Source organism: Osmerus mordax, chromosome 28 (assembly GCF_038355195.1).
Source record: "Osmerus mordax isolate fOsmMor3 chromosome 28, fOsmMor3.pri, whole genome shotgun sequence".
Taxonomy (NCBI): Eukaryota; Metazoa; Chordata; class Actinopteri; order Osmeriformes; family Osmeridae; genus Osmerus; species Osmerus mordax.
In genome coordinates this window covers 265,420-280,419 of record NC_090077.1, presented here as the reverse complement: position 1 = coordinate 280,419, position 15,000 = coordinate 265,420, and the positions used below count along the sequence as shown (strand labels likewise).

General features: G+C 49.7%; 1 protein-coding gene and 1 long non-coding RNA gene across 2 annotated transcripts in view; both read right to left on the bottom strand.

Moving 5' to 3' along the window:
- Positions 1-302: 302 nt before the first annotated feature.
- Positions 303-2,267, bottom strand: LOC136937999 (uncharacterized). Its single transcript, XR_010875232.1, has 2 exons — positions 631-2,267; positions 303-576 (listed from the first exon to the last, which is right to left on the bottom strand). It is a non-coding gene; the product is annotated as an uncharacterized lncRNA (long non-coding RNA).
- A 2,214-nt stretch (positions 2,268-4,481) lies between these two features.
- Positions 4,482-15,000, bottom strand: part of sema6a (sema domain, transmembrane domain (TM), and cytoplasmic domain, (semaphorin) 6A) — a 46,415-nt gene continuing 35,896 nt past the window's right edge. Inside the window, 4 exon segments of the mRNA XM_067230918.1 lie at positions 4,482-4,511; positions 4,513-5,401; positions 5,708-5,912; positions 9,275-9,308. Coding sequence (XP_067087019.1) covers positions 4,482-4,511; positions 4,513-5,401; positions 5,708-5,912; positions 9,275-9,308 — 1,158 coding nt within the window.

The window sequence follows — 15,000 nt, the reverse complement described above, 5'->3', positions numbered from 1 at the left end:
TAAACATCTGATGATGTGATGTTCACATGCTTCCCTACTCGTCTGAACATCATGGCTCAGCTATCGCCAGTCCTATCAACTTGTCTTATCTGCAGAGAAACCCTTTGATCTGAAAACACACAAGGACTAATCACGGTTAAATGTTTTGTGGTTTTCCTCAGCCCACCAGTGAGTGGAACTCTCACCAGCTGTAAGGTGATCTGCTTTAAGTTCTGGTCTTCGTAGTAGTGTTTTGGTTATTTGGAGGCGTTAAGATGTAAAACGTAGTCAGGAAATGCCAGGAAATGCCACAACAACCTTCATGACAGGAATTGTATTTTTTATTTTTTATTACATTTTGCAATTTATTAAAGAGACTTTTTCTTTACAACATACATTAAGCTGTGATTCAGAGATGTTAGGGAAGTGGAGAAGTAGAAGGCAGGAAAACCTGCAGGAAAACCTGGTGACGTCACAATATCTTACAAGCTTAACAAAGTTCAAAAACATCTTGAGAGAGAGTCCATCTCGGATGTGTCCAGCTGTGTACTCTAAGAGACAAAGGCACACACCCAACCCCTTACAGTGCACCCTGACCTTCAGAGACCAGAGGAGAGAGACACACCAAACCCCCTTACAGTGCACCCTAACCTTCAGAGACCAGAGGAGAGACACACACCATATCTCTTCTACAAAGATGGGAGTTCAGGTAAAAAAAAATTAGTGTTTCAACTTAAAAAAAACAAAAAACAATAAAAAAACAAAACAATCAACATGTACTTATCCCCACATATTATGTTATTATGTTAGTCAAATGTTAAGTTGTAAGAGCTTATTCATAACTAGCATCCTCAAATTACAATTTTTCAAGGCATCAGGGGTCATGAATACAGTATTTCCAAGTGACCAGCGAACTCAGATTCTCTAAGTTGAAACACTAGCATTTTCTTACGTTACACCAGGGAATATACAATCCCAGGACACTGATCCAGATTCAGTTTAAACCTCAGAAAACTACCACAAATTTCTTCCAAATAACTGTACCTCAAATATCCAGTTCAACTCACTTTAAATTATCAACAAAACAAACAAAAAAGAGTTGGAGAAATAACTGAACCAGGATCAGGACCTACAAGTTGAATCCCTTCTCATCTCAGTGAAACCCTAATCTGTTGCCATGACGCAGTCCCTGGCAGTTGAACCCCACAAGCATCTATGTACATGTTAGTTGAGTTACCACGGAGACAGCACTTGCCTCCAGAACTTCCTTGTGTTACCCCACAAGTTCTCTTCACGATGGATGCCAAGGGGACACAGACGTCTTTCTCCCACTAGAAATGCACGCCTGCTTGAGTTCAAGAAACGTACTTGTCTGTACATGTCAATATAAGAGTGCTCTTTTGATTTGGGGTGGGGTGGGAGGGTGTGGGAAAAGTAGGGTCAGTAAAAATGTGCATCAAGGAAAAGAGTGAAAACAGAGGTCGGATTGGTAAATAAATCTAAGCTCTCTTGCGTTTAGCTCGATAGTGAATTAAAAACATCTCTAATCCGTTTCCTGAACATGTTTTATCTTTATAAAAGGGGTGAATAACAATATGTAAGGTCTTCTAATATTAGAAGAGTTCTTCTCTACAACAGGAACCAGCCTATGTAGAAGGGGAGTGGTAACAAACACTTGGACACTGGCACACCTGGGTCAAAACAACATCTGCAAATGCAGTTAGCTACTTGTGGCGCACTTGATTTATATCACCCGACGTGATGACACCAATGGGGCCGAGGGCCCTAAGGAGTGCAACCTCTAACAAGAATGTTAAATCAAACTCACCTCAATACTTTCAAGTGTTCCAAATCTGGATTCGACCCAGGTATGGGAAATGTGTCCGTACACAGGTGTGTTTCTCATAGTTAGTGAGGTGTGGGGTCCCAGCGCACCAGCGAGGACGACAGAAACCCTCTCCAAAAACAAACATTTATCATCAATTATTTCACGTCAAATTCAATTCAAACAGAAAAAAAAGAAAGTTAAAGTAAAAACAAATACCAGGACTTTAAGGTGTGAAATTAAAAATAATAACACTCACAACATTATTGTAGACACTGCCATCACAACAAAAGGGCTGTTTTAAGCGCATCATTGGCACAATCAGAAAAATGAACCACAAAGATTAATGTACTGGAGGGAATGGGAAGAGAGGAGGAGAGGAAGAGGCGAATAGAGGAGAAGAGAGGAGGAGAAGAGAAGAGAGGAGAAGAGGAGAAGAGAGGAGGAGAGGAGAGGAGAAGAGAGGAGGAGAGGAGAAGAGGAGAGAAGAGAGGAGAAGAGGAGAGAAGAGAGAAGAGAGGAGGAGAGGAGAAGAGAGGAGAAGAGAGGAGAGAGGAGGAGAGGAGAAGAGGAGAGAAGAGAGGAGGAGAGGAGAAGAGGAGAGAAGAGAGAAGAGAGGAGGAGAGGAGAAGAGAGGAGGAGAGGAGAGAGACTTTTCTCCCTTCCAACCCTTGGTTTGTAAATTGCTAGGGACCAAAATTACAACAAGAACACCTAAATTCTTAAATTGCCTTTTTTTCCTTCTTTTTTTTTTTTTTAACCAAACCAGGTAAAATGATCAGAAATAGACTAGAAAGAAACATAGTTAACAGCAACAAAAAAAAAGAGAACAGAATTGTCACTACTTCAGGGTGTAAGGCACAAATTTACACGTGGAAGAGAAGAGGAGACCAGGAGCGGATGTTACCCACAAGGGAGGCCTGCCTGTTGACGTGAGCCACTCAGAGAAAAAACGGCATTTCAACAAGCCAAGATGGACGCCCTCCAGAGCCGGCACAATGCCCGTAGCCATTCCCCCCCACCCCCCCCCCCCCCCCATCTCTTTCTCTGAGTGCAAGTGTACGTAGATTTCCATATTGTTGTTGCTTATTTATTTCTCTCTTTCTCTCCCTTTTTTGTTTTGCACTTTTACATGTAGAAGTGAACCATGATGGCACGCAGTGAGCCAGCAGCCAATCAGGACGAAGGTTACTGGCTGACATAAAGCCACAGTGCTGGTTGAGGGATGCCCATTGGAGGAGTGAGGGGGGGAGTTTCAGGAGTTCTGAGTGTGTGTTTTTTTCTGACTGCGTAGACGTGGAGGAGCCCCATCCGGCACAGTAAATAAATATCCCCTCTAGTCACAGAGGGTTAGGGTTAGAGGTCACGAATATCTCAAGCTAGGAGAAACCCCTGGTCCCACCGTACAGTACAGGAGACCTGCGTAACGAAAACCCCTGGTCCCACCGTACAGTACAGGAGACCTGCGTAACGAAAACCCCTGGTCCCACCGTACAGTACAGGAGACCTGCGTAACGAAAACCCCTGGTCCCACCGTACAGTACAGGAGACCTGCGTAACGAAAACCCCTGGTCCCACCGTACAGTACAGGAGACCTGCGTAACGAAAACCCCTGGTCCCACCGTACAGTACAGGAGACCTGCGTAACGAAAACCCCTGGTCCCACCGTACAGTACAGGAGACCTGCGTAACGAAAACCCCTGGTCCCACCGTACAGTACAGGAGACCTGCGTAACGAAAACCCCTGGTCCCACCGTACAGTACAGGAGACCTGCGTAACGAAAACCCCTGGTCCCAATGTGCCGCCCAGGAAACATGTCTGGCGGAACTTTAGGCTTAAGGTTGTACTGGCTCCAGTTTAATGACTTTAAATAATCTTCACACTTGATTAATTAATATTAAAAGATCTCTCTTTCTCTCTCTCGCTCTCTCTTTCCGGGCCTAAAAAGGCAGACTCTTCTTTTCAAAAGCACTTATTAAAAAATAAATACGACAAGCTATTAGTATTAACAGTCATGTGTGTTATTCAGGAACCAGAACCACGGAGGGTTCTCTGATCCCGGACAGAGAACCCAGGAAGACAGAGAACCCAGGGAGAGCGTGCTCGCTGTGTCCTGTAGCCTTATTAACACTGAGCTGCTCTTCACAGTTTCCCCAATGAAAAAACCCTCCAGTCCCACTCTTTACTGGGTCCTAGTGCCCGCTGGGTTCGTGTCCACTCAAAAATATACAAGCGATCCACCTCCCTGTGTGTGGTTTCATGTGCTTTTGGCAGTCTGTTGGGTAAACCAAAGTTTGGTTGAGCGTCCTTGTCGAATGTTTGAGTCAGAGGTGGAGGTTGTTGGATTCAAATATTCACGTCTGTTTTCTCGTCGTTCCGGAGGGACCGGGACCGCGCAGAGCGGAGCTCCACCACAACAACAACATCAACAACAACCATTTTTTTTTGTATAATATTTACACATATATATATAAAAAGAAAATGTTTTCTTGAAAAAAGAAAAGAAAATGTGTTGCATGTTTCTCTGCACGGAACAACCCAACCTGAAAATACAAATCTTTTCAAATAAAATAAAATCGAACGAAGAGACTTGAAACGAGACGTTGCAAGATTGCTCTCCCTGTTTCTTTTTGTGTGTGTGTGTGTGTGTATGAGTGTGTGTTCAAACCGTCCCGACTACGTGCAGGAGTCACTGGACTTGACCTTTGGTCGACAGCGACACCAAGGACGGCTTGGGAGGGACGTCGGGCTTCAGATGTTTGACCCCCGACCTCGGCAGGGACCCGTAGGAGCCCATGCTAGGTTGCCGCGACAACGACATCCCCAGCGTGGTCAGGTGTATGGAGTCCACCCTCTGCGGCGCCGGGGGCGGGCTCTCCACGCGGGCAAAGCCCTGGTGCCGAGACAGGAGCGAGGAGTTGGACGAGTTGGTGTTGTGCTTCTTGAGGGCGGAGGAGGCGGCGGAGGCTGCCTTGGCGGCGTAGCCCCGCCCATAGACGGAGGAATGCACCTCCAGGCGCTTCCCCATCTGGGGCACGGAGGGGGGCACGGTGAGCGAGGCCTCCCTCTGGGGCACCCGGGGGGGCAGGGCCCCCTCGCCGGCCTCCCCCAGCCCCAGGCTGTGACAGGGGCTCTTCATGGTCTTGTACTCCAGCGTGGCCCCCAGGTCCTGGTCCAGGCTCAGATCGCTCCGGTGGGGTTGCTCCACGTACTCGTGTTGGTAGGCCTGGTGCTGGTAGGTCTGCTGGTGCTGGGGGAGGGGCAGGACCACCACGCTGGGGATGTGTCCGGGGGAGGCCCTCAGGGGGAGGTCGGTGGGGATCACAGGGGTTCCCATCGGGGGGAGGTCCTTAGTGCAGGCGTTGATCAGATTCTGGTTCCTCTCCCACTCGCGGCTGCCTCGGCTGGGCTTGCGGCGGGGCTGCATGGGGGTGGATTCCGGGGTGGGAAGGGCAGCCAGGTCCAGGTGGTGCTGATCGGCCTTGATCAGCAGCTTGCCGTTGGCCAGCCGGCCGTTGTGCATCAGGGGGGTGAGGACGGCTTCCGGGCGGCCATCTTTGGCCTGGGTCTCAAACAGCCCTGTCAGCTTGGTCACACTGCCAACACACAGATTTCACAATATTCACAATATGAATTTATTTCAATGTAAAAAAATACAAATTCTGATCCAAAAAATTCTGATCCAAAAAATTCTGATCCAAAATATTCTGATCCAAAAAATTCAAGGTTCAGAAATTCAGGTTGCTCAAATTCGAACACAAACATTCTTCTCAATATTAAGTATTCAATGCCTTTTAAAACTCAAAACACGATGTCACTGATCTGCTTCCATATGTTATCCCTGACTCCTGATGGCTGTACTAATCATTACATCCCTACATCCCAAACTAAACCCCCGTCACCTGTTCATGGAGCCCCGGCGCAGGCTCTCCTTGTCCTTGCGGACCGGCAGGCTGCTGTCTCTCCTCCGGTGGTCGCACACACAGTACACGATGATTCCGGAGAAGATGGCGCCCATGGCGAAGGCCAGGATGACGGCGATGGCCAGCAGGGTGACAGGTACCAGCTGGTCGTGACCCTTCTGGTAGCTCTCACGGATGACGCCTGCAGGGATGAGCGGAAGGATGAAGGGATGAAGTCATTGTAGATAGAAGAGCGAAGAGAGTTGTTGACCAGTGAAGCTGTCGATGTTTTGTGCCAAACCAAGTTAGAGGACACTTTCCAACCGTAAAGGCCACAGCTGAAACAATAAAACAATATTTATCCCAAAAAAGTTGGAACAAAAGAGATGGAAAAAAACAATTCCATCAGCAGGGTAGAAAATGTTTGATATCTTCCCAAGGAAATTTGCTTACAATTCCACCTTGCCGAAAGAGAGAAACCTGATGACAGGAAAATAAAGTTTTTGGAGGTTAAGCAACACAGAATCCTGGATAAAAAAGCCTTGCCTGGAATGAAGAGAGATGCGAGTGGAGATAGACGGGAGGCAAGCAGAGCACAGCCTCCAAGAAACAAATTATTCTCTTTTCATAACGCGACGATACCATCTTTCATATATCAGAGAATATATTAAAAGCCGTGATTAGCCTGTAAATCAAATAAGCTGTGTCATCACTGTCGTGAAGAGGAGAGCTTTCAAGGGGACTTTGGTGTTAAGACCGACTGATGAGATAGTTCAATAAAAGAGAAAATCTGTAAAGTAAAACACTTAAAAATCCTGGCTGCCTTGCGCTAGCAGCCTCCTGAATATGTAAAGGAGGTGGTTTGAAGCCTCACTTCAGCGACTGAACCTTGCGCCTGAGCATGCAGCCGGGAGTAGCTGTGCTTGTATTTCTACTTTCGCTTCAAAGCTTAAAGTCCAGGCGCTGTCTTGTCAGCGTAAATCTCCCGTGAGACACGCCCTGATCTAAACCGAGTCTGCGTCAGACGGAGACGGCGAGATTCTCCAGAAGGCTGATCTATGTGGAGGCCTTAAGCTCAGTCATGTTACTTGGGTTACATCCAGATGTGTAGAACTCAGCAGGGAGGGAGTTATAATAAGTCACACCTGACCTTTGGCTGGTGTAGATCAGTTACTACACATCAAGGGGGGTATTAGACAGGTGGGTCCTATCACGCATGCTGGAGCTCCGAGACACCGGTGCACACTCTGGTTGTGTTCTGCCATAACTCAGAGAGCAGGGGAGGAGGGGGAGGATGATGAGCGGGTTGAGAGGAGATGGTTCGTACGAGGAGCAGAAGAAGGCCAGAGGTGATGATGGATGGAGGGGAGGGAAGGAGGAGGGGAGGAGGTGCAGGAGGAGGAGGAGAAATGATGCACATGATCTAGTTCAAGCATGCCCGCTGAATCCATGCCATCGCATGTGTGAGATCTCCCACCTCAGCAGAACGAGGCCCTCGTGATCCCCAGAGACGCAACACAGATACACACACACCCTCCTGGAGCCGGGGGAGGGAGGCCTGGGGAGGGAGGCCGGAGGAGGGAGGCCGAGGGAGGCAGGCCTGGGGAGGGAGGCCTGGGGAAGGAGACCGGGGGAAGGAGGCCGGAGGAAGGAGGCCGGAGGAAGGAGGCCTGGGGAAGGAGGCCGGGGGAAGGAGGCCGGGGGAAGGAGGCCGGGGGAAGGAGGCCGGGGGAAGTCTTCCAGCCCATCTGTAACTCTGCCCCGGCCTTCACCCCCTTCATTAACAACACAGCTCGTCTAACCCCCTTCCTCCGGCCAAATGGCTTGCTTATCAGCCCGAGTGTCTGTTAGATGCGACAGATAGCGTGTGAGAAGGGAGGGATGAGAGGGAGAGAGGTATCTGGAGACCGCTGCATTAAAGGATGACCTGTGCTACGCTCTGGCCTCGGTTGACTAAGTGACCGGCCGGGGGAAGGAACATCTGCTGCTTATCTGAAGAGGGTCACGTCAGAGAGAGGGAGGGGGGGGGGGAGGTAGAGAGGGAGGGGGAGTAGGAGGGAGGGAAATAAAGAAGGGAGACAGGGAAGGAGATATAAGGAGAGTGTGAAGAGGCGAGAGGGAGGGAGAAGAGAGGGGGAAGAGAGAGAGAGAGAGAGAAGAGAGAGAGAAGAGAGGGGGAGAGAGGGAGGGGGAGAGAGAGGGAGAAGAGAAGGAGAAGAGAGGGGGAGATAAGAGAGGGAGAAGAGAGAGAGAGAAGAGAGAGAGAGAAGAGAGGGAGAGAGAGAGAGAGTGGGAGGGAGGGAAGGACAAATATGCTTTTCTATCATTCATTTCTCAGACTTTCTTTCCTCCATTTTCTTCTTCTTCCATTTCGCTGAGAGATCAGGACATCTTTATAAACATGACTTGTCTGCTGTTTGACGAATACCTGTATTCTCCTCACACAGGGAGCGTAGCGCTGCTCTACACTGTAATTCAGACGTGCGGTGTGTGTGTGTGACTCAGCCTGGAGAGAGAGATGACAGGAGGGCAGGGAGAAGAATTACCATAGCTTTGGACTCAAACTTCTGACTAAAATAATAACAACGGACCGAAAGTCATACTTGAGGTTTTTCGACCTCCGAAATCGTTTTAAATATTTACTTTTAAAAAATGCAAGGGGAGGACGTATTGTACTGTACAGTGTTCCTGGCAGAGATAGAGCTCTCGTTCCAGAACCCTTCTGGAACATAACGACATCCATCTTAGTCTTGGTTGCTTACTTATGAAGAGAGGGACATGGAAACCCATGTGAGACAACCGTATGAACACTAAATCAATGAATACTAATGATCCCAAGGAAAGTTTAGACTACGGGAATCGCGTTTCATGCTAAAATAACACACATAGGGTTTCCAAAAAAGGGTAAGTTTAGTCTGGAAGTATGAAGTTTCTTTGGTGTCCACTGATAGACTTTACCTGTTCCCTTGGACCGAGTAGAATCAAAGTCCGACCGCTAAAACCGTGTTCGACTACAGAACACGCAGCATTTCTGAGACGTTTTGGATGAGAAGCTTTGAAGTTAATTAGCAGTCAGTCCTCTGTCTTACTCGCAGCTTGACCTCCATTCACCCACTACCACTGAAGAACACAGAAGACCTGTTATGGCAGTTTAACGACATTAAGAGGTTTCTGACCCTCTGTCGGATGTCTTCCTCCAGAGCAGGGGGGGGCGGCTCGCCCTCTTCCCCAGAAAACGCAGCATCGACTGGGGTTGCTCTGTGACACGCCTTCCCTCCCGCATGGAGGGACAGGGGGACGACCCCTAACCAAGGCCTCTCGAAAAAGAGCTTTGAAGATTTGAATCTTTCATGTATGCAGTCAATTGTTTCTCATCTTGACTTCAAAAGGGATGGGGGTTTACGGGGGGGGAGGGATGGGAGGGAGGGAGGGAGGGAGGGAGGGAAGGGACAGATGGGGGAAGGGAGAGAGGAGAAGGAGGGGAGAAAGGGAGGAGGGAAGGGAGAGAGGGTTCCACAGAGGACAGCCTCTGACCAATCAAAAAGATAACAGCGTTGGAAATCAAGGTGACTTCTGGTTGGTTGGCTGGCTGGCTTGGATCCTGTGCAAGGCTCGTTTCAGTCCCAGTCGACTTCTGAGGAAAACTTTCTATGTGTCGTCTTCCTGCTGTTGTTGACCTTACACTGTTTCAAAAGTGACGTTTAATACCGTTTAAAGGACTTCTGCCCGAGGAGACACAACATCTACCGTTTTATTTATCGCCTTTTTTATTGACAGTACACGATGTCAAGGTGACATGTCATCTGTGTGTGTGTATGTGTGTGTTTGTGTGTTTGTGTGTGTGTGTTCTCCCTCTCAAGTCTTCTGTAACAGCGAGGGCCTCACCACTCCTAACCGACGATTTGATTTGAATTTCACACAGCCTAGAGCCACGGCACGCAGATATTAAACACACACTACGTCTCCACACTCCCAGATAGAAGTCGCTATCAAAACAACCCGAGCTACGCACGCTAGCTCCACGACGGGGAAACACAGCGGTCGCCCTGGTGTGAGCCACACAAACACACAGTGACGAGGGAGCAGTCCTTCAAACACACCCTGGCTGTCTCCAGACTGGGGCTTCTGTCCAGGCTATACTGATGTCATTGTGAGCTGAACGGACTTCAAAGGCTGCTTGACATCCCAGTGAGGCTGTGGAGGCTGTGGGGGTTGTGGAGGCTGTGGAGGATGTGGGGGTTGTGGAGGCTGTGGAGGATGTGGGGGTTGTGGAGGCTGTGGAGGCTGTGGGGGTTGTGGAGGCTGTGGAGGCTGTGGGGGTTGTGGAGAGGCTACAGCCGCTGACCACAGTCATTAACAGGACAAAGGCACAGTCTGAACATGATGAACATGAACATGATGACATCTCAACCAGGCAGAGGACTGATGTGTCTAACTCTGACTGTATGACTGACTGGCTGACTGTATGACTGACTGGCTGACTGTATGACTGACTGGCTGGCTGTGGGACTGGCTGGCTGGCTGACTGTATGACTGACTGGCTGGCTGTGGGACTGGCTGGCTGGCTGTGGGACTGGCTGGCTGGCTGACTGTATGACTGGCTGGCTGACTGTATGACTGACTGGCTGACTGTATGACTGACTGGCTGACTGTATGACTGACTGGCTGGCTGTGGGACTGGCTGGCTGGTTGACTGTGTGACATGTTGACTGGCTGGGTACATGAGGCAACACTTAACACAAGAGGAGGCCAATTAGCAGTAAGCCTGGATGTATGACGATGTGTTAGGGGGCAGTGAGAGCCATGATCGTCCCTGTTGAGTCAGGACCGAAGACGCTCACAGTTCGACGGCCGTGTTTCCAACGTAGCTTAGTCAGGATCTGGGATGGGCTAAGCTAACCCTTCTGTGGCCTATCATAGAAATGCCAGCTTGTCTTCTCCACATCACACAACATGTCTGTAATCCTTCCAGAACTCCTACTAATATAAATTCATGTAGGTGTGAAGGATTTAGATAGTGCCACATATATCCAACTGGATGAGCATCTGCTTGCCTCAAACACACAAGGTGACAGTCTGTTCGCTTTTACATAAAAACCCTTAATAAACCCTTCTTCTTAAGTCTCTGCTCTTAGTTGTGTTAGGTTTGTTCTCATAGCTGTGTTGGGTCTAAAGTTGTACATTTCTACAAAACAGCCTTATCTAAACCCTTAAGTGTCTTTCCATGATCCAGATTACCCTCCCTCACAGGTGTGAGTCATGATTCTTTTGTCAAACAAACCTCCAAAGAAAGCCTTCTCCTACACAGGACGAGATGGGAAACATGGCAGGGGAACCCTATTCAGATGGAGTGGGTGCTGGCAAAAAACTGTTATTGGACATCAATCAGAGCGCAATTTAGCGGGTCCGAACGCTACCTGAAGTGGAGTCCCACAGAGAGACAAAATCAGGAGAGCTAGGAGCCTTGTGTGGTGTCAGGGAACAGGACACCGCATGGTGTCAGGGACCAGGACACCGCATGGTGTCAGGGAACAGGACACCGCATGGTGATCGCGGTGAATGCGGGCAGGAAAAGAAAGGAAACGCGATGAAAATGGAGAAACGCCGACTGCGACTGAATGATGCAGGCTAATGTGGCGTTCAAGGAAATTACAGGGTTTGTCTCCCACTGGCAGAGTGCGTCATCATGTTGAAAAGGAACATATCAAAATCACGCTCCGAGCCACATTTCGTGTTGTTACCCAGAAAACACCTGTGAACGTTACAGAACGGAAAACTGTGGGTAGTCTTGTTGTGACACATGAGAAACAGAATTATATTTTAAATCGGTTCTCTTTAGAAATACAAGAAACAGTAGGATCTAGATTGTGAAACCAGAGTAGCCTTCTGTTATGGGAGTTATTAGATTGAAGAGTCTGCTATTCCCTGCTCCTGTCTCTCCCCTCCCCAGTCTCCCCCCTCTTCCTCCCCCTCTCCCTGCTATCCTCCCTCCCTCCCTCCCTCCCTCCCTCCCTCCCTCCCTCCCTCCCTCCCTCCCTCCCTCCCTCCCTCCCTCCCTCCCTCCCTCCCTCCCTCCCTCCCTCCCTCCCTCCCTCCCTCCCTCCCTCCCTCCCTCCCTCCCTCCCTCCCTCCCTCCCTCCTGGAGAGGCACAGCCATCACCTCCTCAGGTTGTCTTGCTACCAAACACCGACGCAAACACAGTCGACAGGAAGCAGAGGAAATCACCCTCGGCGACGCGTCTCTTCTCCCTGGGAGAGGAACCCAGAAACGTCAACGAGGAAACGCGTATCGAATAAGTCGTGGAGCACGAAAACAACTTTTAAGGAACGATCTGTAAATGAACTCCGTAAAACGTAACACATTTAGCATCGACTGTGTGCAAGCAATCTTCCAGGCATCGTACGAGAGGCCTGCTGTTCTTCTGTTGTAAGACGCCTCTTAAATAAGACAGAGAATGCGTTTCCTGTGAAACCAAACCATTAGAAGTGACATAATAAGATAACCAGTATGTACCGTTCCCATAATGCACCATGATAACCATGTCAAGACCAGATCCTGGATCCAGGCCAAAGCTGTAGAAACAGAGGTGTTTAGGAGTGGTCTAACCTTGTTTACCCCCGGGGCAGATGGCTGTGAGAGTGTCCAGAGACAGTTGCCCCACAAGACAGGGCGGAGGGGAGGGTTAGTGATAATCACACAAACCGTGCAGGGGAGCAGAGACACACACAACCTCAGCAGACAGGGGAAGAAATAGCTCTCTTTCTCCTCTCTCAATTTCCCCCCTATTCAGTAATTTTCCCCCCCCCCCTCTATCTCTTTCTCTCTCGGTCTTTTCACTCTGAGTCAATTTCTCAATTCTCTCTCTGCCTTTGTAGTTCTGGTTCTCTCACTGTCTCCTTCATTCCTCCTGCGGTCGTCTCCCTCTCCCATTCTCTTTTTAAAAGTACTTTTTCTTCATTCTCCTGCTTACTTCTCCTCTCCCCTCTCCCCTCTCCCACTCCCTAATCCCCCCCCCCCTTCCTCCCTCTATCCCTCTCCACCCCCCTCCACCCCTCTCTCAATATAGCCTCGGTAATGAACTCATAAATTGGAGTGACACACAGAGATGACTACAGGTCGGAGGAGAGGAAAGAGAGAGAGGGGGGGGGGGGGGGGGGGGCAAGGACTCATTCCCTCAGACAGGGGAGAGATATGACCCCGGCTGGAACAGAGGGGGGGAGGGAGGGAAGGAAGGAGGGAAGCTCCATAAATATGGTTAGTAACATTTGCACTACATAAGGTACAGCCTTGGAACGTTCCATCTTGACAGATGAAAGGTTCTGTGTTGGGGGAGACTGACTGGTCACAATGGTAGCAGGAGGATGGTAGAGGAGGAGGAGGAGGGGGAAGGGCGATGGAAGGGAGGGAGGAGGAGGAGGGGTGGGGGAGAGGTGAAGATGTCACACAGAGAGACAGACTGGGCCAAGACAGACAGACAGACAGTGTTTCCATGTACTGAGAGAGCGACCCAGCCCACCAGGAGGAGGACTGGGTCCACAGGAGAGACCACACTAGCCCTAACCCACCAGGAGGAGGACTGGGTCCACAGGAGAGACCACACTAGCCCTAACCCACCAGGAGGAGGACTTGGTCCACAGGAGAGACCACACTAGCTCTAACCCACCAGGAGGAGGACTGGGTCCACAGGAGAGACCACACTAGCCCTAACCCACCAGGAGGAGGACTGGGTCCACAGGAGAGACCACACTAGCCCTAACCCACCAGGAGGAGGACTGGGTCCACAGGAGAGACCAGAGCGTGGGCAGGCCGGGTGTGGAGGAGGACTGGGTCCACAGGAGAGACCAGAGCGTGGGCAGGCGGGTGTGGAGGAGGACTGGGTCCACAGGAGAGACCAGAGCGAGGGCAGGCGGGTGTGGAGGAGGACTGGGTCCACAGGAGAGACCAGAGCGAGGGCAGGCGGGTGTGGAGGAGGACTGGGTCCACAGGAGAGACAGAGCGAGGGCAGGCGGGTGTGGAGGAGGACTGGGTCCACAGGAGAGACCAGAGCGTGGGCAGGCGGGTGTGGAGGTAGGACAGGCAGGGAGGGCAGGGATGGGCTTGTAAATATTTCCGCTGGGAGGATCATCTGCACTTCTGACTGTTTAATTGCTTTTCATTCAGGCTGGTAACGCGCTGTCATTAGCAGATAAAGACAAACCTTGCAATAAAGAGTAGCTGGATATAAATGAGCTAATATACCACAACGAAACTCTAATTTCAGTGAAGACAAAATACAGAGCCAGCCTTTTTTAAGAGATCGTTATCACGAAATGTTATTAAAACCTTTTTTTTCCGTGGAGGCATATGAATTTGTTATCTGTACTCATTCCTGTGCAGTGTGCTTTTTTGCTGTCTGAGCGGTCGGGAGAGGTGCGCTACAGATGAAAGTGTAATTGATATTTAGAGAGCGTCCTCGTAGCGTGCTAAGGAAAACGCTAGCTGTCTCGGGCTGCGTCTCAGAGTACATTTGGCACAGAGTTGACGATGAAGGGAGTGGAAGTAGGAGGAGGAGGGGAGGGAGGGGGTGAGGGGGGGAGGGAGGGAGAAATGAGGGGATAGATGAATGCTGATGACAGTGGTGCTCCACATGCAGAATTGCGTTTAAGCTGCATGGAGGCAAAACCGAGCTTAATACCGTCAAAGCAGGATACAAATGAATAAACAGATATAAACAGTGAAGTTTCTAAACCAAGCCATGCAGGTATGCACATACAGAACACACTCACACACCCACACAGCAGACCACGACATATCTGCGCACTCAAAGAAAATAACAGTAAACCGTAGCTGCAGTAAAAATGATCGAAACTGATAATACTGAGGGGAAAAAAGCTGCAAAACAGGGTAATAGAAAACCAATTAAACAAACATCAAAGGATAAAGACAGCGATAAGAAAGCTTGTTGGAATGAGAGAGACCTGCTTGTGTTTCTCTGGGCAGCGGCAGGCCAGGGTCCCAATACATTCAATGTCAACACCATCAGTTTCAACAAACAACATTTATGTTGCTTGGCGGTGGGAGTTGAAATCGATTGCCAAGTGTTTTAAAAAGTCCTGCCTTTCCTTGACAGAGATAGGGCAGCTCCAGTGCTGATGGAGATGAGCTTGAGGGGACCCTGACCCTGGACACACCAGCCCAGGAAAACACAGCCAGGGATGCAACATCGAGGCGATGCTGTTTGAAGCGTGCTGGAGTGTCTGCCACCATTGTCTCTGATCTACCCACAGATGCCCTGCTGCCAGCCCAGAGCCTC